Source organism: Phocoena sinus, chromosome 20 (genome assembly GCF_008692025.1).
Source record: "Phocoena sinus isolate mPhoSin1 chromosome 20, mPhoSin1.pri, whole genome shotgun sequence".
In the NCBI taxonomy this organism is placed as follows: domain Eukaryota; kingdom Metazoa; phylum Chordata; class Mammalia; order Artiodactyla; family Phocoenidae; genus Phocoena; species Phocoena sinus.
In genome coordinates, this window is record NC_045782.1 from 31,070,046 (window position 1) to 31,094,975 (window position 24,930).

Below are 24,930 nucleotides of genomic sequence, written 5' to 3' on the forward strand. Positions count from 1 at the left end.
AAGAGGTCCATGAACAATCCACGATATTGGATACCCCACTATCCTGACCCATCTCATTAAAAACCTCTGTGCCAGGGTGGCAGCTTCCAGCATAAATGGTATATCAAAGATGTAAAAGTCCAGTCTTTGAAAGCAGTAAAGAGAGTCACAAGGCCATGCAGAGAGCTAGAAGAAAACGCAGAACACCCACAGAAATGTAAAAGACCAGTGAGATGAACAAGTGAAAGACTGGGTACTTGAAGGAAGGCCAAGGAACTACTCAAAAAGCTCACGTGTTAGAGCACCAAAGACTGGAAGAATGGCATAAACCTCTTTTTTGTATCTGCACAAGTAATGCCAGCCCAAACTGTGATTCCATCAGACCTCACAACACAACAGGATGAAAATCAGTTAAAACAAGGGCATCGTATGTAACGGCTCTGTGACATTTAATGACAAGAAGAAATGTCAGATACTTAGTATCCCAAGCAACCTCCCTTCTAGTTCTATTTAATATAACCCTTATTTATTTTAGACACAAGTTGAAATAAACTCTCTTCAGCAACACTTCAGGACAGTGAAACTGTGCTTAACCTCCACCTAAATAACTGCTGCTTTAGATCAGTGTCTACCAAACACCAGCCCTAAGAATGTCTCTATGTGTATAACTGAGTCACTGTGCTGTACAGCAGAGAATGGCACAACACTGCACATCAACTATACTTCAAGAAAATTAAATAAATAAATAAATGAAAACCAGTCCCACAGAATTCTGTCAATCCAAAATGACCTTTTTTAGCAATTGGTAACAAACTGCAAAACTATTAATACTGTGAACTGTATCATATTTAATGAACAGTCCTTAATTTTGAAATTAAGTCTTCATTCCTATGCAGCTATTAAAATTAATTAGCTTTTTTCAAGGTAAATTTAAGATGTCTTTGGTTGCCAAAATCTTAATCTCTCTGATTATTAAAATTCAATCTTGGAAATACGGCCATAGAGTGCTTATTTAACAAGAGATAAGGGATTCCTAACAAATTGAAATAAAGAAATTTTCTCACACTTTCATTTTATTTTATTTTAATATTTATTTATTTATTTGGCTGCATCAGGTCGTAGTTGTGGCATGCGGGATCTTCGTTGCCACGTGTGGGATCTTCGTTGCCATGTGTGGGATGTTCGTTGCAGCATGCAGGATCTTTTCCGTTGCAGTGTGCAGAATCTTTAGTTGAGGCATGCAAACTCTTAGTTGCGGCATGTGGGATCTAGTTCCCTGACCAGGAATTGAACCTAGGCCCCCTGCATTGGGAGTCTTAGCCACTGGACCACCAGGGAAGTCCCTCTCACTCTTTTAATTGAAGCATAGTTGACTTTCAATATTCGTTTCAGGTGTACAACACAGTGGTTCAATACTTTTATAGATTATACACCATACAAAGTTATTATAAAATCTGGACTTTATTCTGTGTTGTATATTACATCCCTGTATCTTATTTATTTTACAACTGGTAGTTTGTACCTCTTAATCCCCTTCACCTATTTCACCACTTCTCCCACACTGCTCCCCTCTGGTAATCACTGGTTTGTTCTCTGTAAGTCTGATTCTGAGGGAAATTTTCTCACTCTCACGAGAATTTCCCACCACCAAATGGATATATGATGTGAGTCTCTGGATAAGACTTCCTTTATCTGTAGCATATATCTTACGTGGTTTCAAGGTTCTTTCCACTGCCAGTATTCTATGATTCTCTCTATGTAAAGATCACATCTTCACTCCAATAATGTGATGATATTATATTGGATTAAACATTCTTCAAGGTCTGCAGCCAGCTGTTGAATAACGTTACTCTTTTGCAATTATTCATAATACCCAACAAAATCCTAACCACAAAAAACTGCATTACTGGAACAGTTTAGCATGTAATACACAATGAGCTTTCATTTCCTAAGAAAGTGTATATTCCTTAGTATACTGTCCATACTTCTCCTCCCTCCCTCAAATTATTACACAAGGCACTGACTTAATCCCTGGATCAGTAGCACAATAAACATTATGTCCCACCAAGCACTTAAATGGCTTATCTGGAATGATTATGAAACAGTGTATCTGTCTCTCTCTCTCCCCTTCTCCCTCTCCCTCTCTTTCTCTCTACATAGACACATACACACAAAAAAAGACTAGAATATAAAAATAAATGGCATTTTAATGACTGTCATGAATGCAGTAACAGCCAGTATTAAAAATTGTGGGCTAAGTGTAATGTGTGTATACCTAAAGGATAAAAAATGAGGAAGGGCTGTGATTATTTCCATAGTAATTCCCCCCCTTTCTTTGAAAAGTTATTATAAATTTAATATAAATATGAAAATTTATACATCAAAAGGAAATTTTCCTGAACTTTCCTAAGAAGAACTAAGTGGCATTAATTGTGAGTATAAGCAACTGACAGTGTCCAAAGCACCTTGTGCTCAATAAAGCATTTGCCACGGAAATGAACAGCAACAGACATGTCTTGTACGTCTCCAAAGGGTGAAGGGGGTCCTAAAATTTTGTTCACCACAGGCTCTGAAGAAGACATCAACACCCAGGTTCAGGAGATGTGGTTCCTCAGATTAAGACATTTTCTCAACCATAAAAAAGTGTTACTAAGCAAGCTTACTAAAATTCATTTAGCAAAAAATAAATATTTTTGAGAGCCTGCTAGTTAGAAGGCACTGTGCTTAAAACCAAGGAGGACTTCCCTGGTGGCACAGTGGTTAAGAATTAGCCTGCCAATGCAGGGGACACAGGTTCGAACCCAGGAAGATCCCACATGCTGCGAAGCAACCAAGCCGTGTGCCACAACTACTGAGCCTGCGCTCTAGAGCCCATGAGCCACAACTACTGAGCCTGCACACCACAACTGAAGCCCACGTAACCTAGAGCCGTGGAGCCACAACTACTCAAGCCCACACACCATGGGGCCCATGTGCCGCAACTACTGAAGCTTGCGCTCCTAGAGCCTGTGTTCCACAACAAGAGAGGCCACTGCAATGAGAAGTCTGCCCACCACAACGAAGAGTAGCCCCTGCTCACCACAGCTAGAGAAAGCCCATGCAGCAACAAAGACCCAATGCAGCCAAAAGAAAAAAGCAAACAAACAAAAACAACAAAACAAAAACAACAAGAAGAAAATATCTTTGCATTTATTTATCAATAACCATTCTTTTTTTTTGTAAGACTTTTTTTTTTAAGATGTTGGTAGGAGTTTATTAATTAATTAATTTATTTTTGCTGTGTTGGGTCTTCGTTTCTGTGCGAGGGCATTCTCTAGTTGTGGCAAGTGGGGGCCACTCTTCATCGTGGTGCGCGGGCCTCTTACTATCGCGGCCTCTTGTTGTGTAGCACAGGCTCCAGATGCGCAGGCTCAGTAGTTGTGGCTCACGGGCCTAGTTGCTCCGCGGCATGTGGGATCCTCCCAGACCAGGGCTCGAACCCGTGTCCCCTGCATTAGCAGGCAGATTCTCAACCATTGCGCCACCAGGGAAGCCCAATAACCATTCTTAAAACAACCCAGCAAATGATACAGACATATAGCAGTCTCTTTCCAGAATGATTCTCCTACTAGAAATAAATTAATGAGCAGAAATGGGACAGGGGAAATGAGTGCCTACAATAGACTTTTTTGAAATAGGTAAATGCTATTTCTTTTAATAAATTTATTTTTGGCTGTGTTGGGTCTTCGTTGCTGTTCACGGGCTTTCTTTAGTTGCCGAGAGCTGGGGCCACTCTTCGTTGCAGTGCATGGGCTTCAGTAGTTGTGGCACATGGGCCCAGAAGTTGTGGCTCGTGGGCTCTAGAGCACAGCCTCAGCAGTTGTGGTGCACGGGCTTAGTTGCTCCACGGCACGTGGCATCTTACCAGACTAGGGCTCGAACCCGTGTCCCCTGCCTTGGCAGGCAGATTCCCAACCACTACGCCACCAGGGAAGCCCAGCAAATGCTATTTTTTGGGGGGGGGGGGGTTGCTGCATTGGGCCTTCATTGCTGCCCATGGGCTTTCTCTAGTTGTGGCGAGCGGGGGCTACTCTTCGTTGTGGTGTGCAGGCTTTTCATTGCGGTGGCTTCTCTTGTTGTGGAGCACGGGCTCTAGGCACGCAGGCTCAGCAGTTGTGGCTCGCAGGCTCTAGAGTGCAGGTTCAGTAGTTTCAGCACAGGGGCCTAGCTGCTCCGTGGCATGAGGGAATCTTCCCAGACCAGGGCTCAAACCCGTGTCCCCTGCATTGGCAGGCAGATTCTTGACCACTGCGCCACCAGGGAAGTTCCGCAAATGCTATTTTAATCAGAACTATATTCATCGCCCCTGTGGTCATTAATGTGTCAACTTGGCTAGGCCACAATAACCAGATTTGGTCAAATATTATTCTAGATGTTTCCCTGAAGGTATTTTTTATATAAGACTAACATTTCAATCAGCAGTTTGAGTAACGCAGATTATGCTTCATAATGTGAGTGGGACTCATCCAATCAGTTCAAAGTTCTAATAAAATTTTAAAACATTGACTTCCTTGGAGGAAGAGGGAATTCTGTCTTTGGATTGAAATTGTAACTCTTCCCTCAGTCTCCAGATTTTGGATCTGCAGCCCTCACAATCATGTGAGACAATTTCTTAAAATCAATCCCCCACTCCCTCCCTCCCCACACACATACATCTCACATCCCACTGGTTCTGATTCTCCGGAGAACCCTGACTAATATAACCTGCATACCATCATGGTCATCCCTCAATAAATCATCTCATCACCTACTATATACAACCCTTCCTTTCGTGTCTTGTTTTTTGATAAAGTGATACCTCAATAAATGAATCCTGTAAAAATAAGAACAATCTCCTTAATCATACAGTTAAGCAGCATTGCTAAGGAATGGAAAATCTTTCAAAACCTGCAAACCAAACTCAGTAGGTAGCTGAGCACCTTCCGTAAACACATCTTTTTGTGGGGCTTCAACAGGACTGGGCGCACCTGAATTACAGGGACCTGAACACCAGGAAGACTGAAATCAACAAGGTTTTCTTTCACCACAAGTGTTTCCCCTCTTCTGCTTGGTTCCCATTCCCTTTCAGCTCACTTGTCAACACACCAGTTCCCTGATACTTGTGCTGACTTGAATATGGTGTTGCGTTCTTCCAGAGAGTTTATTTCACCTTTTTTCTCTTCAACTCCAGAATTTCCATTTGGTTTTTCTACAATTTCTAATTTCTTATTGAGATTCTCTATTTGTTCAGTCACTGTTATCATACTTTCCTATCATTCCAGAAACGGTTCATTTAGTTCTTAGAACATATGTAGAATAACGGCTTTAAAGGCCCTGTCTACAAATTTTAACATTGGAAACAATCAGGAACACGTTCTATCACCTACTTTTCTCGGTATATCACACTTTCCTACTTCTTGGTATGTATCATAATTTTATGCTGAAAACTAGACATGTTATATAAAATAGTGTAAGAATTCTGGAAATCTCTCTTCCTCCACAATGTGCAGTTACTAATGCCTCTGCTGAGTTTTACTTTTCTTTAATTCTTGTTTTCATTTTAAAGCCTGCTTGCCCCTGTGTCTAAGTAGCTTAGTGATTTAGCCAAAGATTCGACAGAGAATTTGCTCAAATACCCTAAGTCAATAAAGGTTGTCATCCTTTCCAAAAGGATCTATGTGTGGGTAGAGGAACACGTTCAACAGGCAGACATTTTCAAGTCTTCCAGATTTTAGCTTTCCCTGGATGCTTTCATGGCTCCTCTGCCCCTACATGAAGCCTCAGCTAACCATGACTTTGGGCTAAAAGAGCCATGGGCCTGCACAACTCTCATGACCCCAAGACCATAACTTCCAGGGACAATGCTGCTGGGCATCATCATGACATTGCACACCCTGGAAAATCAAGCAAGTTGGAAGGGGAAAGGGTGGAGTGTGATGGGAGCAGCTTCCGGGCATGAATGTGACAGATTGCCACCGTTATGGCTTAATATTTACCGGTTTCTCAAACATAAACACTTTCCACATTGTTGGAAGCCTTTGGTTGAGTTCTAGAGCACTGAAATGGTTGTTATTACCTGTTTTGCAGATGGACTTCATTCTAAGTCACAAACCTCCATCTTTCCTAAGTATATTTATACCAGTGTCTGTTCCCCTTTTATAGCTTTATAACGTACTTTGGAAGTCCTTAGTCTTCTTCATGTACTGCCAAACTTTCTTATTCCTTTAGATCCAGCATAAGCTGTGCCTTCCTCATGAGGCCATCTCCCATTAATCCATGCACACTGATCTCTACCTTCTTTGAATTCCTATTACACATCATTATATCAGAATCATTTTCTGTGTGCTATGTTTTTGTTTTCAGCAACATCCTTAAGTCTTTGGGACACGGAATTCGGTTTTCATGCTTTGTATCCTCATCCCATACCTGGCAGAGTGATGAACACAAAGTAAATTTTTGCCCACTTCAACCCAAAAATTTACACCGGAAGGAAACTGCCTTGTAATGCATGTATGTAGCCCAACCACTTCCCCAGAAAGCAACGATTAAGATTCCAAGACCTAATCATGTAACACCACTAGCACATTCTTCCCTTCTGCACTGCATCCATGACCTAGAGTGTACACTATCAGCTGAAAGTACAAAGCAGGGACTACTGGTTGCCAAGCCTAATATTCATTTTGATCCTCTACCTTACTGACAAAACCATAATCATATCCCTGCTTACCTTGGAGCTAGGAGTTCAAGTGGAGGAGAGGCACTAACTGAAAAGACAGTAGCCTTCTTGAGATCATTAGGGGAAGGGGTCAGATCCTAAAAGATGTCAAAACTAGAAATGGAAAGAACCTAGGTCATTAACGACATATCACAGAAACACTTCACTAGCCCTGGACTGCCTACCCAGTAACTTTCAATTACATGGTTTGTATAGGCCATTGCAATTTTACCAGCGGTTGAATTGGAATTACATAGTGAAAAGGTCATGACAAACCTGGTAACTAAATCACCGTAAGCCATTAAGAAGCACATATTCTCATTTACTATATAGAGAAAGTAGGGGAAAATCTGACTTCCTGAGTAATAACCATTAATCATCTTTGTCCATAGTCCTCTCATGGTCACAAATGTAATCAGCATGGAATTAAGAGAATGCTTGCTTGGGTTTGAATCCACAGCTCCACTGTGTGAATTCAGCGCCTGAGTGTTTCTAAACTGCAAAATGGGACTAAGAACAGTATCTATTTCATAGTATTGCTGAAAGAAATGAAAGAGAAAATTCATGGAATGCCTTTAGAACAGTGTCAGGCACATGCTAGCTACAACAACAGTAAATGTTAATGGTGGTGGTGGTGATGATGACGATGATGACGACGACGACGACGACCTAATAGTAAGTTCTAATCCACTGTAGAAGGCCACTATAAATACTAAATAAACACATAAACTGAAACACATTTTTCTTAACGATGCTAATCTTTTATTTCAAGACTGAAGTCTGAAGTACTGCTGGCTTGCTTTCATGTTTTGCTATCACCCTACATTTGAGAAAACAGTGAGCAGAAAAATCCCAAGGACTGAGTGACAAAAACCCTAAATATGCTTTTATTTCCTTTCCCATCTGTCTTGTAAGAGCATACTCTTATGGTAAACAAAGATTTGAAGACATCAAAGTTCCCCCTCTGAAATAATACAAAATTTTAATAGTGGTTCAAAGAAATTTTTTTTAATTCCTTACCCAGAAGATCCAGTGCTCTTACAAACACCAAGGAGGGGCCTTTTTTCAGCAAAGTTGTCACACTTTTGAGCACCTGATAAGGAACATGAAATAAAATGTAAAATAAAACTTTGAGAAGTATTCTTGTATATTTCCCATTATTTTCATTCTCTCAAAACATTTACAGCTAAAGTGATAGCAAAACATTCATTTAAATTGATATATTTATACAGTTGACTGAACAAAAACTAGAAGAGCTATAAATAAACTTATAACTATTTTCAAAATTGAACCAACATTGAAAAACCTTTTTTTAAAATTAGCAACGTCAATCTTATACACATTCACCATGAAATCAGAAAACCACCCCCAATTCCACCAACTAATTACCTAAGAGTTGTATAACCTTGATTTCAAAACTAAATAAAGGAAGGTCACAACAGAAACTTTAAAAACTTCAAAATTTCAGGCCATTCTCAACACACAACAATGCAAAATCCTGAGAAAAGACTAGTAAAATGAATAGCAATGTATTAGAAAAAAAATTAAATCAGTCAGTCTGTGAAGAAAGACTGAAAGACATTGTCAACCAGAGAGCTCCAAGAAACAGCACAACCAAAGCACCCTCAATAAAGTTAGAGGTTGGCAAACACATACACATTGCTTGCAATCAGTTTTTTAGTTTGCTGCTTACAAACAGGTACAAGCACCTGGAAAAGTGGTTAACTCTGTACAGGAAGAAAGTATCAAAAATTTTGAAACTAGCATTAATAATTTTAAAAATATGAGAAGATATTTCAGGCATGAAGCAATATAAGAATGCAATGAAAAACTGACGCTTAGAAAATAAAAGAGCTCTGGGAAGTTAAAAACAAGGTAGATATTATTTAAAAACTCAACATAAGCATCAGAGAAAGTTTCCTAGAGAACACAGCAAAAACACCGGAAAAAAAAAAAAGAAAAACAGCATTGATTTATACACACACACAAACACATACACAAGAGAAATGTTAAAGGACAGCCTCAAAGTTCCAGTACGTAGGTAGGAATTCCAAAAAGAGAGAAAAGAGAAAGACAGGAGGAAAGAATCCATGAAATGTTTCAAATTTTTTCACAGAACAAACAAGGACAAACAAGAATTTTGCAAGAACGAGGTAAGGACTCCACTCTCACCACTGCTATTCAGCATAGTACTGGAAGTTCTAGACAAGGCAACGAAGCAGAAGAGAAAGGGGGAAAAAAGTCATACAGATAAGAAAGGAAGAAATAAAACTCCCTATTTTCAGATAACATGATTGATACATTGACAATCCCAAGGAATCAACAACAGCAAAAACTTCTAGAGCTAGTGAGTTAGCTCAGCAAGGTCACCAGAGTCAAGATCAACATACAAAATATCAACCGTATTTCTATATACCAGCAACAAGCACACAGAATTCCAGAATTCCAGATTAAAAATACAATACCATTAATAACTTCTCAAAAGAACATTAAATACTCAGGTATAAACCTAAAATATATATACAGGACTTAGAGACTGAAAACTACAAAATGCTGATGCAGGAAATGAAAGACAATCTAAGTAAACGGATATATAAAGTTGACAGGAGATGCACAGATTAATGGAACAGAAGACAATCCAGAAACAGACCCAAACAAATATGGTCAACTGATTTTTGAAAGAGGTGTAAAGGCAATTAAGTGGAATAAGACCGTTTAACCATTTCAACAAATGGTCCTGAGGCAGCTGCATAACCATAGGAAAAGAATAAAACTGGAAATAAAACACCTTACCTAAAATTAACTCAACATGGATCAGAGATTAAAATGTAAGACTATATAACTTTTAGAAGAAAACAAAAGAAAATCGTAGGACCTAGGGTTTGGTGAAGAGGTCTCAGACATGACACAGAAAATATGATCCATGAGACCGAAAAAAGCAAAAAGTTGGCTATGATTAAAATTAAAAACAAGCTACACATTGGAAAAAATACTTGCAAAAACACATATTTGACAAAGGACCCATCTAGAATATATGAAATAATCTCAACATACTCAAAACTAAAAAACAAAAATCCAACTTTAAATGGGCAAAAGACATGAGATATTTCACTGAAAATAAGATATGGAAAGCAGATATGCAAATGAAAAGATTTTCAACAACATTAGCTACCAGGGAAATGTAAAAAGCAAATGCTGACAAAAATGCAGAGAACTTAGTTCTTTCACACATTCCTGGTGGAAATATGAAATAGTACAGCCCCTTTAGAAAAGAGTGTGGCAGTTTCTTTAAAAGAGCAGAAACAAAAAACCTAAACATACACTTACCATATATCCCAGCAATCATACTACTGGGCATTTATCCCAGAAAAATAAAAACTACACCCACACAAACTTGTACACAAATTTCATAGTAGATTTATTTTAAACAGCAAAATAAGTGAAATCATCCCTGATGTCCTGCAGCAGATGAATTTTACCTCCACACCATGAAATATTAATCAGTAGTAAGAAGGAACTAACTATTGATACACTAAACAACTTGGATACACCTCAACAAACTTGTGCTAAGTGAAAAAGCAATACTGTGTAAATCCACTTATGTAATACTCTTGAAATGACAAAATTAGTACAGAGATGGAAAACAGACTGATAAATTCCCAAAGGTTAGGGATGGTGGACGGAGATGTGTCAGGGAGATTACTGTAGTGATGAAATAGATCTGTATCTTGATTATGGTAGCGGTTACATGAATGTACACATGTGATAAAATGACATGGAACTATGTGCACACATCCCACCAATGTCATCAGTTTCCTGGTTTTTATATTGTATATAAGATGTAACCAGCTGGGCAGAGGGTGCACAAGACCTGTCTGTAGTATTTTTGCAACTTTCTGGTAAATATGTAATATCTCAGAAGGCAGGTTATTTTTAAATGGAAGGTAGAATAAAGAGGATAAATATTTTCTTTTAATATTATGTAATTTATGCTCTTTAAAAAGGTACATATGTCAAGAGTGAGACGAAAAGCCACAGACTTGGAGAAATACTTGCAAAAGACATATCTGATAAAGGAGTGTTATCCCAAATACAACAAAGTACTTTTAAAACTAAACAGTAAGAATACGAACAGCCCAATTTAAAACTGAGAAAAAGATGTGAACAGACACTTAACCAAAGTAAATATACAGATGGCCAATAAGCATATGAAAAGATGCTCCACATCACAGGTCATCAGGGAAATTCAAATCAAAACAACAATAAGATACCACTCCACACATACTAGATCAGCCAAAATGTAAAAACAACACCGGATGCTGACAAGGATGCAGACCAACAAGAACTCTCAATCATCGCTAGAGGGAATGCAAAACGGTACAGCCACATCGTAAGACAGTGTGGCAGTTTCTTACTAAACTAAACATGCTCTTACTACAAGATCCAGCAATCATGCTCTTTGGTATTTACCCAAAGGAGTTGAAAACTCTGTTTACACAAAAACCTGCACATGGACATTTCTATCAGCTTTGTTCCCAGTTGCCAAAACTTGGAAGCAATCAAGATGCACTTCAGTAGATGAGTGGATAAATAAACTGTGGTACCTCCAGACAACGGAATATGACTCAGGACTAAAATGAAATGAGCTATCAAGCCATGAAAATACATGGCAGAAACTTAAATACATACTGAATGGCTCTGGAAAAGGCAAAAGACAGTAAAAATACTGAGACAGTAAAAAGATGAGTGGTGGGCTTCCCTGGTGGCGCAGTGGTTGAGAGTCCGCCTGCCGATGCAGGGGACACGGGTTCATGCCCCAGTCCGGGAAGATCCCACATGCCGCAGAGCGGCTGGGCCCGTGAGCCATGGCCGCTGAGCCTGCGCGTCCGGAGCCTGTGCTCCGCAACGGAAGAGGCCACGACAATGAGAGGCCCGCGTACTGCAAAAAAAAAAAAAAAAAAAAAAAAGATGAGTGGTCTTCAGAGGTTAAGAAGGAGGGAGGCATGAGTAAGTAGAGCACAGAGGATGCTTAGGGCAGGAAAACTATTCTGTTCAGACACTACAATGGTGGATACATGTCCTTATGCATTTGTCAAAACCTACTGAATGTACAACACCAATAGGGAACCCTAATGAGAATTATGGACTTTGGGTGATAATGATGCCAGTGTGGGTACCTCTGTGGTGCAGGGTATGAATAGTGGGGGAAGTTGTGAGATGTGAGGGGTCAGGAGATATACAGCAACTCTGTACTTTCTGCTCAATTCTGGTATCTAAAAAATGCTCTTAGGGCTTCCCTGGTGGCACAGTGGTTGAGAGTCCGCCTGTCAATGCAGGGGACATGGGTTCGTGCCCCAGTCCAGGAAGATCCCACATGCCGCGGAGTGGCTGGGCCCGTGGGCCATGGCCGCTGAGCCTGCGCTCCGCAACGGGAGAGGCCGCAACAGTGAGAGGCCCGCATACCGCAAAAAAAAAAAAAAAAAAATGCTCTTAAAATATTAATTTTAAAAAGATGTAGCAAGCTCTTGAACACCCATGTTCACTAAAGAATCATTCACAATAGCAAAAGGTGGCAGCAACACAAATGTCCATCAAATGATGACTGGATAAAGAAAATGTATATATTAAAAAGGAAATCCTGTCACATGCTACACACAGATGAATCTTGAGGACATTATGCTAAATGAAATACACTATTCATGAAAAGACAAATACTCTATTATTCCACTTGTATGGGGAATCTAAAGTAGTCCAATTCCTAGAAACAGAAAGAAAAATGTGATTACCAGGGACTAGTGATGGAGAGAGAAATGGAGAGCTGGTGTTCAATGGATACAAAGTTCCCTGAATGCACTTAACACTGCCAAGCGGTACAATTAAAAGTTTGCCGGGAATTCCCTGGCAGTCCAATGGTTAGGGCTCTGTGCTTCCACTTCATGGGACCACGGGACACAGGTTCAATCCCTGGTCAGGGAACTAAGATCTCGCATGCTGTGCAGCACGGCTGGGCAGGAAAAAAAAAGTTTGTAAAGATTTAAAGATGGTAATTTTTTTTTCCTTTATGTTTGGCTGCCTTGGGTCTTTGCTGCTGCATGCAGGCTTTCTTTAGTTGCGGTGTGCGGGCTTCTTACTGTGGTGGCTTCTCCTGTTGCAGAGCACAGGCTCCAAGCACACAGGCTTCACTAATTGTGGCTCACGGGCTCTAGAGCGCAGGCTCAGTAGTTGTGGCGCACGGGCTTAGCTGCTCCACAGCACGTGGAATCTTCCGGGACCAGAGCTCGAACCCATGTCCCCTGCATTGGCAAGCGGACTCTTAACCACTGCGTCACCAGGGAAGCCCTAACGACGGCTTATGTTATGTGATTTTTACCACAATTTTGAAAAAGGTACAAGTTGTGTGCTTGAACAAGTGTGTGCCCACATGAGTGTGTGTAGTTAGATGTATAGACAGATATTTAGTTATCTTAAGTGCTAAACACATAAACACCAATTTCAGGATAGGAATAGTCCTCTTAGGGGTTTAGGATGAAGACAATATTTGGGAGAGGTAGCCAGGGGACTTCAGCTCTCTTTTAATAATGTATCATTTCTTTGCTAGATGGTAAACAGCAACTGTAATGTTAATGTTAATAATCCTCGTTAATGGATCCCTCCAAAAATAATGAAGTTTAATCCAGAGGAGGACAAGTTAATGGTTACACATTTAGATTGTGATCTGACATAATATACTTTTAAATTGTGATAATAATTATACTAAATAGGTTAAGACAAGTTCTATGATCCACTAACAGACTGTATTATCACATCTTAAAAAGATCAAAACTATTAAAAAAAAGGATCCAAAACTATAAACAGTGTTGATGAATAAAGTTCTCCATAACTAATTTAAATTTTGAGAATCTTATAAAGATCAGTGACTACATCTTCACCAAACATTAATTTATTACGGATTGTGTGCTCTTACCCCTGCTAAACAAATAAATCAGATTTCACAATTAACAATATGACTTTCGAGCGAAGCACAAGTTAAAAATTAACTGGTCCAAAGCCCATAACATTTATTTTCCAAATTAATTATAATTGAACTTCAGCTATACAAGGCCAATTCTTCACTCCTCCATATTTCACCTTCACCTTTAACAATACCTATTTTCCCTCTGCATCCTGGTGTTCTGACAAGGTCTTTATGGTTTGTACCTGTATTATACATACCAATTTGATGAATGATACATCATGTCTTTAAAATGCAAATAATACTGCCAAGAATGGTTTGATTGTTTTTGTGTTTCTCAAACCTGAATTGAAGAATTCCATTGGTTTCCGCTGACCTACTGGGTTACAACAGTCCTACTGAATCTGTTCTCTAGGTCAGTCACCTGACGCTTACTAAAGATAAGCGTCATGGATATTCAGAAAAGGTAACCAAGCAAAAAATTTAAACTACAAAATAATGCCCTCACTTAAGAACAACATAAAGCCAAAAGCCCCCACTGTACTACCAAAACCTTGTAAATAGAAAAGACGAATCTTCAGTAAGGAAACAAACCATAACAAATCCTTCAAATATCTTTGAGGCACACTCTATATTAAATTTTTTCAAAGTTGGAAAACCATGTAACAAAACCTTAACTCTGCCTTAAATAATTTCTTTGTGGATGGTTTGAATAAATACAATTTTTTAAAGTGTTGGTATAAAAATTCTATAATCTCATGAACACCGTAGCTATTAACCTGATTTTTCTTGCAATACAAATAGCATGTACTCTCCAAGATGCCTAACGGAGTCATCACCCTCCCATAATGTAATCCTCCAAATTGTAGAGGATTAACTTTTTATACATAAAATTGTGTTTATTTGCATGTACAATAGAGAGAATGACGTTACACACACCTGTTCTACAGCATTTAACAGAATGTAGCATGATGATTGAAATGAAAAGCCGTTAGCTAAATCCATCAAATATAAAAACTATTGCAATCCTGTTGCAAAGTCCTTTTGTTAAACTCCTTTTATTCTAAATCCTTTTAATTCTGTCCTGTAACACTAAAACGTTTATAAAAAGCCTAAAATCCTAATAAATCGCACAATTAAAGTAATGAAAATGTGCTTGCCCACCAAGTCACCAACTCCTCTCCCCCTCAACAAAATTCAAGACAGTTTGCATGTCAGAAAATGTTGAATAACACCCCCCATCATACACACTATTGTAAACTCATTAACTAAAGAGTTTAAGTTCATGGATCAGCCTTAAGGATTTCAAGATATCAAATAGAAACCACTCCTGTATGGATCCAAAATCATATCCAGAGGCAAATAAACATCCAACTGATAATAAGATATTCCAGCTCTACTCTTTTGATGTTGAGGATGACTGGAAAACAGAGATTTTACACAAAACTGTATTAAGTAGGTACTAATTTTAACTGAGAGTGCCTTCTGCAGAAAGATTCCATTGAACAATTTAATTCATTTTATCAGTTAAACTGTTTCCAAGTCTTCCATTCCATTTGTTATTTTATTGAAATAATTCTTTTAGAAAATATTTAATTCAATGAGGTTGTCCAAACCCATTTTCATCATAGATTCTCTCAATGTGAGCTTCAAGTTGTAGTCATATTTGCAGATCTAAATTTTAGCTAGAAAGTATGATTCCACCCTTAGTTTGTAGTCAATACATTTTATTGTGTGTAATTTTAGATTCTGTGTGGATATTTTCCCACTAAAAAGTTCTATTTTATTACGCAATGTTCTATTTTGTGCTACAAAACAATCACCATTATGAACTGAATACTCTTCAGGTTTATTTCTCACCTAAACAGAGAAAAATGTGAGGAATTTTTTTAGGACAAAGAGGACAGAGATAAAGTGGAAGATGAGATGAAGAGAGAGAAATGGGAAAACAGACACATAGACTGCGGGTGCCATCAACCAACCGCAAGGAAAACAGGACAGAAATCTTATTGCCTTGAACAGTTTTATCAAAACATGATCACCAGGTGGCGCACTGGTTAAGAATCCGCCTGCCAATGCAAGAAACACGGGTTCGAGCCCTGCTCTGGGAAAATCCCACACGCCACGGAGCAACTAAGCCTGTGCGCCACAACTACTGAGTCTGTACTCTAGAGCCCGTGAGCCAGAACTACTGAGCCCACGTGCCACAACTACTGAAGCCCGCACACCTAGAGCCCACGCTCTGCAACGAGAAGCCACTGCAATGAGAAGCCCGAGCACCACAACGCCCCAGCTCGCCGCAACCACAGAAAAGCCTGCACGCAGCAACAAAGACCCAACGCAGCAAAAAAAAAAAAAAAAAAAAAAAAAACCATGAACATCAAGTAAATCTTTGCATCTGCCTCAAGTATCCAAAACTTGAGTATACATTTTAGACTCCACCGTGACTTCAGAAAGTTTAAAATGTCAAACACATCATTTTTAAGTTATTGCTTGCTTTATTATCTTCCTCCATAAGTTAAAATGTTCAGCATGTGAGGTATCCCTTAATATTTAGTGGCATCACATTATTTCTCTTCAAGGATCAGGCCTCTTGTGCTCTTTCACAGATTTGACTCACCAGACCTTAACAAACACAAAGTACAAATCATACATTTGACAAAGGAGTAAAATGAGACTTTGAGAGGCTAAATAATTCTCCCAAGTTATTGTGGTATTAAACCACGTGCGAACCAGAAAGACAGCCCAGAATCTGTTCCTCTGTTACCCTGGCTCACTGAAAAATCTACTGTCAGAAAGTTATGACCAAGAAGAACTCTGTTGGAAAATAAATAAATGTACTGATAAAGGCTAATGTGTCTAATTCCTTAGTGCTTTAATTCTCTCATCTGTAAAGTGGAGATAAGTACCAATACCTCACATAGTATTGTTGTGAAGTTTAAAAAATATAAGATATGGATTGGACTAAACAAGGTGCTGCAACATGTAAGAACTCAATAAACTTTATGTAGTTATTATTGTTGCTGGCAACCGTTGTATTGTGAATCCATTCATTTACTTTCCTCGTAAGAAAAAAACACTGTTCATGTCCTTAACTCCTTTCTTGCTCTTCTACCATGGTATCAATATCTCTCTGACCTCTAGCCCTCTACCCTGCTCACCCACATTGGAATATGCCAAGCATACTCCTGCCTAAGAAACACTCCATTTTCTGCTATCTCCTTGGAATTATCAGGTTATACCCTAGTTATCTCCATAGTTCTCTTACATACTTTTTTTAGGTCATTGCTAAAATATTTTCCAGTCAGAAAGATCACCCTCTATCATGCTTCCGCTCCTTTGTTTTTCTTTAAATCACTTAACAGAGCCTCATATTATATACATTCGATTGACTATCTGTCTCAGCTTACCCAAATGGTGACTCAAACTCCATGACACATAACTTGTATTACAAAGTTCACAACAGCTTTATTCATAATAGCTCAAAAATATATATTCAATCCAACAGGAAAATGGACAATTAAATATATTCATAAAATGGAACACTACTCAGCAATAAAAAGGAAAGATATACTGATACACGTAACATCGTCAAGAACAGGGAAGCCTACTCCTCTGAAGTGAAAGAAGTTGGAACAGTATATGCTTCCGAGGGGGTAAGGATGACTGGGAAAGGGCATGTGAGAACGTTCTGGGGTAACAGAAATAATCTTCAAGGAGGTATGGGTTACATAAGTGTATGTATTTGTCAAAACCCAAAACTGTAACAGGGAAATCTCTGCATTTCTCCACTGCAAATTACACCTGCATTAAAAAACTGAAGCAAATAAGAAAGTTGTTCAGTGCCAAAGGAAATAAACTGTGTGCATGACATTAGTAGTGGTTGATTAGAGTGATAAGAATAGAAGTGGGCTAAAATGTGACCAAAATATTAGTAATTAGTCTAGCACAAAGGTATACAGGAGTTTATTGTCCTACTCATTTCACCATTCTGGGGTTTTATGTTTTTGGCAAAAACAAGTTGGAATATGCATTCTAATATGCATTAGAATAAAAAGGATAATGGGATAAACATGAAGATGTAAAATATGATATCAAAAACACAAAGTGTGGGGGAGAGGAGTTAAAATACAGATCTTTTAGAATGTGTTAGAACTTAAACGATTACCAGTTTAAAACAGGAGATACAATTAAAGATCAACATACATGAACCCAATAGTAATAACAAATCAAAAACGTCCAATAAATACACAAAAAAGCAGAGAGAGGGCTTCCCTGGTGGCGCAGTGGTTCAGAGTCCACCTGCCGATGCAGGGGACGCGGGTTCGTGCCCCGGTTCAGGAGGATCCCGCATGCCACGGAGCAGCTGGGCCCGTGAGCCATGGCTGCTGAGCCTGCGCATCCGGGGCCTGTGCTCCACAACAGGAGAGGCCACAGCAGTGAGAGGCCCGCATACCGCGAAAAAAAAAAAAAAAAAAAAAAAAGTAGAGAGAAAGGAACACAAGCATACCACTAAAAAAAAAATCATCAAACCATAGGGAAGAAACTAAAAGAAGAGGAAAAGTACAGAGAAGAACTACAGAAACAACCAGAATACAGGGAACAAAATGGCAATAAGTACATACAAATCAAAAAATAACTGGGTCTTCCCTGGTGGCACAATGGTTAAGAATCCACCTGCCAATGCTGGGGATATGGGTTTGAGCCCTGGTCCAGGAAGATCCAACATGCTGTGGAGCAACTAAGCCTGTGTGCCATAACTACTGAGCCTGTGCTCTAGAGCCTGCAAGCCACAACTACTGAGCCCACGTGCCACAACTACTGAAGCCCGAGCACCTAGAGCCCATGCTCTGCAACAAGAGAAGCCACCACAATGAGAAGCCCGCGCACTGCAACGAAGAGTAGCCCCCACTCGCTGCAGCTAGAGAAAGCCTGTGCGCAGCAACGAAGACCCAATGCAGCCAAAAATAAAATAAATAAATTTTTTTAAACATCACTTTAAATGTCAATGGAATAAATGTTTCAATCAAAAGACACAAGGAGGATGACCGGATTAAAAAAAACCAAGACCCATCTATATTCTGCTTAAAAGAGCTAAAGACACACACACAAACTGAAAGCAAAGAGACGTAAAAAGAAATTTCTTGCAAATGTGGGGGGGAGCAATACTCATATCAGACAAAATAGACTTAATAACAAAGTCTATAACAAATGACAAAGAGGATGTTATTTAATGATAAAGTGATTGATACAAGAAGAGGATATAATACTCATCAACATATATGCACCTAATACAGAAGCACCTAAATATATAAAGCAAATATTAACAGACATAAAGGGAGAAACTGGCAATAATACATTAATAGTAGGGGACTTTAACGCCTCACTTACATCAATGGACGAAGCATCCATACAGAAAATCAAGAAGGAAACAATGGTCTTAAATGACGCATTAGACCGGTTAATCTTAATAGATATCTACAGGACATTCCATCCCAAAAGATCAGAATACACATTCTTATCAAGTACACATGGTATGTTCTGCAGAATAGATCATATGTTAGGCCAAAAATAACTCTCAACAAATTTCAGAGAATAGGAGTTGTATCAAGCATTTCTTCCAACCACAATGGTATAAAACTAGAAAGCAATTACAGGAAGAAAAATGGGAAAAATGAAACAATATGCTACTAAAAAACCAATGGGTCAATGAAGAAATTGAAAAGGAGATCAGAAAATACTTCAAGACAAATGAACATGGAAACATAGCTTTCTAATACCTATGGGATGCAGCATTTGACAAAATTCAACATTTGTTCGTGATAAAAACTTTCATCAAAGTGGGTATAGAGGGAACATATCTGAACATAATAAAGCCCATTTATGACAAACCCACAGCTAACATCATGCTCAATGGTGAAAAGCTGAAAGTTTTTCCTCTAACATCAGAAACAAGACAATGATGCCCATTCTTGCCGCTCTGGTTTAATATAGTATTAGAAGTCCTAGCCACAGCAAACAGACAAAGAAAAAAAATTAAAGGCATCCAAATTTGGAAGGGAAGGAGTAAAACTGCCACTATTTGAAATGACATGATACCATATATAGAAAACCCTAAAGTCTCCACTATTAGAATTAATAAATGACTTAGGTAAAGTGGCAGGATACAAGATTAATACATTTAAAAAATCTATTGGGATTTCTCTGGTGGTCCAGTGGGTAAGACTCTTCGCTCCCAATGCAGGGGGCCCAAGTTCCATCCCTGGTTGGGGAACTAAATCCTGAATGCATGCCACAACTAAGAGTCTGCATGCCGCAACTAAGAGGTCCGCATGCCACAACTAAGAAGTTCGCATGCCGCAACAAAGATCCAGCATGTCGCAACTAAGACCCAGCACAGCCAAAATAAATAAGTAAATAAATAATTTTCTTTAGATCTATTGCTTTTCATACACTAATAATAAACTATCAAAAAGAGAAAGCAAGAAGACAATCCCATTTAAAATCGCATCAAGGGCTTCCCTGGTGGTGCAGTGGTTAAGAATCCTCCTGCCAATGCAGGGAACATGGGTTCGAGCCCTGGTCTGGGAAGATGCCACAGAGCAACTAAGCTCGTGCACCACAACTACTGAGCCTATATACCACAACTACTGAAGCCCACATGCCTAGAGCCCCTGCTCTGCAACAAGAGAAGCCACTGCAACAAGAAGCCTACACACCATAACGAAGAGTAGCCCCTGCTCGCCCAAACTAGAGAAAGCCCACGTGCAGCAACAATAAATAAAATATAAATTAAAAATAAGTAAAAATAAAAGCAACTGCTGGAGGGGCAGGGCACAGCAGAATCTCCCCTTGGAGAGAAAGGCACTGGTGGATGCCATTACTGCACTCGCCTGGTACCCTGCTAGCATAGCTGGGCTAGATCAGAGGCAGCACCCTCCCTCCAATCTTGCTAAGACAATCAGGAGAAAGTGGTGGCAACCACTGCCTTGATGAAGCAGGAAAGCTCAGGGGGTTGCAGCACTTCCTCACTACTGGTTGGAGTGGATAAGCAGGAACAGACATTCTATTGCTGACATTCTATTGCTCCCTAGCTAAATTCCGGGGCCACATTCAGCCACTCCCTGGCTGAGGCTGACAAGCATGAGCAGTGTGGCATTCTCCCACTCCGAGACCAAAGCTGGTAGGGGTACAAAGGCAAGGCACTGTCCTGCTGCACTGCTGAAACCATGGGCATGTGTGGTCAAGACATTTTCCCACTGTGTTTGTAAAGCCGGGGGGGGGGGGGGGGGGGGGGCAGCCTCACCGCTTACACTCTCCAGCTGACCTGCTAAAGCCAGCAGGCATGTGCAATACACACAAGGGCCACCCCTTGATTGCCCTCTCTGTTGGACAAGGAGGCTGACATTACTGAGCTCTAGGGGACTGTAACAATTGAAAAGACAGTTCTTGGCAGGCCACCATCCCCAGGGCATTGCACAGAAAACCAGAAGAAATTCAACCCCAGTCTTCCTGTGAAAGGGGCCTATTTACTTAGCCTGGAGCTTCAGCCTGAGGGACAGGTCTCAGGTTTCCCACACACCCAGGAGCTAAGGAGGTGCTCCCAGGGAGACACCCATCCCTGTTTTTCTTTGACCTTGCTACAGCTCTAAAAGACCTTCCAGAAAGGAGCTTGTACAACTGTCTAGAGCCCCAATTTTTGTAACTGTCACCCAGGGAACACCTACAGATCTCCTGGACTGGAGGCCAGTAGGAATTACAAATGTGACCCACAGGACTGTATACATTTCTATACAGATCCTGCCTGGGGGTCTAGCTTCCAATCAGCTGGAAACTAGGTGCTAAATGAGATTCCTCCTATTAACACACTGATAGGTCTTGGCACACCCTCAGCAAGCCTACAAGAATAAATCAAGAATAAATCAAGCAGTTTAGGGACTTCCCTGGTGGTCCAGTGGTTAAGAATCCGCCTTCCAATGCAGGGGATGCGGGTTCAATCTCTGGTCAAGGAACTAAGATCCCACATGCCGCGGGGCAACTAAGCCCACACGCCACAACTACTGAGCCCGTGCACCACAACTACAGAGACCACACACCACAACTAGAGAGAAGCCCACGCACCGTAAAGAGCCCGCACACCACAATGAAAGATCCCGTGTGCCTCAACTAAGACCCGACGCAGCCAAAAATAAATAAATAAATAATTTTTTTTAAAAAAGAAGGAAGCATTAAGACATTAAAAACACTAATAATGTATTAACCAAAAGGTATACTACAAAAATTGTATTTAGATGTTTTTTCAATATCTGCCTAGAAAAAACTACTTTGGACACAAGGCAGTTTTACAATAAATAAGTGTTAACATGTACATAACCTATAGTTTATCTGCTCACACAACCGTATGCTACTTACAGCACACACTCAACAGGCATGCATAAACCACTCAATTCTATCCAAAAGAATCCTACTGCCTGGTAAAATGCTAGGGTTAGTGTTTTTACATGATAGGTAATTATATCCTCTTATAAAGAGATGTAAAACGTTTGTGCCACCCAGGGATCAACTATATCAACTAGTAAACTTCGGGGATTTGTCCAGTTCCTCAAAAGATTTACAGACCGCAGGGAAATAAATCTTGCTGAAGAACACAAAGTTCTTGCTCAGTAAGCACCAACTTCCCCACATAACAATATCCGAAAAATGAGAACCAAAAACACAAAAGTATGAAAATTAATAATGTGTAGATGGATCTCTATTAATTTGTGGCAAAATATTCATGAGGAAATAATCCTTTCACTTGAAAATAAAGTCATTAATTGGAATTCATTTAAATTGAGGTGATGAAGAGATAAGCCATGGACAGAAAAGAAATTTTTCAAAACATATATCCTACAAATGACTCAAAGCCAAAATATGTAAAAAACTCTCCAAATTCAACAGTAATTGGCAAAAGACATGAATAGACATATCACCAAAGAGGATATAGGGAAAAGAAAAGAACATTCGAAAAGAGATTGAGGATATAGGAAATTTTGCAGATGACAGTGACTTCTAGAGGGCCCAGTCAAAAGGCTTCAGGAGTTGGGGTGAGTAGTGGAGGGAGTAGGGGAATCCACAGAGAGATTTCAAAAGTTTGACAACTGAATGCTATTTGGAGGAGAGTGTGAGGATGAGAGATGGTCTTTGGCTTCCTATGGTGACTGAGGTCAACAAGGATAAAAGTCCCCATGGTCTTAGACGGTGATGGCAACACTGTGAGTGTACCATGAGAGGGGGAAAGGCAGATGGTGATGGGGTAGACACCCAGAATTCTAGAGCCACTTACTCCCTCCTGCCAGTGGTGGAGTGGAGGCCATGGCGCGCCCTCTTGACATCTGCTCATTTTAGTCACTTTTGCAGGGAAATTTTCCAAAAAATTCGAGTTCGAGCCCTGGTCCGAGAAGATCCCACATGCCGTGGAGCAACTAAACCTGTGCGCCACAACTACTAAGCCTGCGCTCTAGAGCCCACAGGCCACAACTACTGAGCCTGCGTACCACAACGACTGAAGCCTGCATGCCTAGAGCCCATGCTCTGCAACAAGAGAAGCCACTACAATGAGAAGCCTGCGCACCACAACGAAGAGTAGCCCCCGATCGTCGCAACTAGAGAAAGCCCGCACCCAGCAACGAAAACCCAATGCAGCCAAAAAATAAAGAAATTTAATAAATAATAATAAAAATTTTAAAAGAAGGATATTATTTACATTTGCAAGAGTATAAAACTATAGTATAAAAACTATAGTAGGTTAGATGATTAACTTGAGATCATACTACAGTAGCCCATTCAATATATGAATAAAAATACCAAGAGCACATGTTAGCTGCAGTCATGTTCTGGTTAGAGAAAATATATAAGTACAGTACTTTGAAAATGCAGAACTGATTTAATACTGTTAAATTTAAAATATTAGCATCTTTAAGTAACACATCTTTATATAAGAAAATCTCCCAAGGCAAAATACATACAAAGAGAAATATCCCTCTCTTTTATTTCTTCACTATAAACTTTTAATTCTTATTTCTGATTTCCACTTCTGACCCAGTAAAGACTGCTGAATATGGTTTCTCTTGCTTGCATCTTTCTTCTCCCACCTAAGGTCCCAAATACAAAGAACTAGACCATTAATAATTCTTGGCTCACTTCAACGTTGAATGCTTGGACCTCTTCTTTATATTTTAATAATATAATAAATACCTATGAACCCATCACCCAAGATGAGAAGTATAACATTACCAGTAATTTCCATTTACTAACATAGACTCATACATCCTAAACCCTGTCAGCCACCCACTGCTGGGTAGCCATTCTCCTAAATTTTGTGCTTCTCACTCCTTTGCAGACACACACACACAGAGTTGTAGTTTTTATTTTTGTATTATACAATTTGAGAGTTTTGATTAGTTCATGTGCCTGGCTGTTGCTGTAAACTATGAAGCTATATAAATTCACCTGGCCTCAGATTCTTTCCATGTTCCACAGGTGAAATAATAGAAATTCCAAAATACTTCCAAAGTGAACACATATATACATAAAAACTGGAAGACACAATAAAAGCAACAAGAGGTAAAATTTCAGTGAAAACTAGGTTAAACAGTAGGTGCCAAGAAGATATTCAAATGATAACAACTGAGGCCCAGTCCTCTTGTTTTTTAAGATTAAAAGCATCACAGGCAAAGAAAAAAGAAAGAAAGAAAAGCCATTCTCTATAAGGCAAGAATCATAGTAGTCCCTTGATAATAGTAAGAGGAGAGAGAAAGTTCAAGCCTCCTTTAACTATTCACAAAATCAAAAGAAAAAAAGAATCCCTTGGTGTTTTTATCATTTTCTTTTTCTACTACATCTAGCACCAGAGAGAAGAAAGCACAATTAAAACTACAATAACTCTAAAAACGCTTGCACCTTTTAAAGGATCTAAGATTCAGCTTCTCCAAAGACACATTAAAATTTAAACTATCTTGCAAACAAAATCCAAACCCAATTTATTTTTCTTTATCTACAAATAAAAACCCCACAAGCCTAAAATATTTCCTAGCTGACCCTTTAAGAAAATGTTAGCACACTCCTGCCCTAGGCTAAAGACTGTCCCAGACATACAAAACAAAAACTGAGTAATTTGACTATATCCCAGGACCAAGTCCAAAAATATTTAAAGGAATACAAAATACCAGCCCTGAGCAACATAAAATTCACAAAGTGTGTCATCCAAAGAAATGTTTCAAAGCAT

At 39.4% G+C, this 24,930-nt stretch overlaps 1 protein-coding gene across 7 annotated transcripts in view; it reads right to left on the reverse strand.

Annotated features, from left to right (window-relative positions):
- The window catches only part of BCAS3 (BCAS3 microtubule associated cell migration factor), a 578,866-nt gene that overhangs the window by 485,310 nt on the left and 68,626 nt on the right, over nt 1–24,930 (reverse strand). For all 7 annotated transcript variants that reach the window (XR_004347453.1, XM_032616301.1, XM_032616303.1 and 4 more), the window contains exon 7: nt 7,733–7,805. Coding sequence is in view for 6 of the 7 variants with exons in the window: in XM_032616301.1 (XP_032472192.1) it covers nt 7,733–7,805 (73 nt within the window). In the remaining variant the exon portion in view is untranslated. The remainder of the gene's footprint in view (nt 1–7,732; nt 7,806–24,930) is intronic.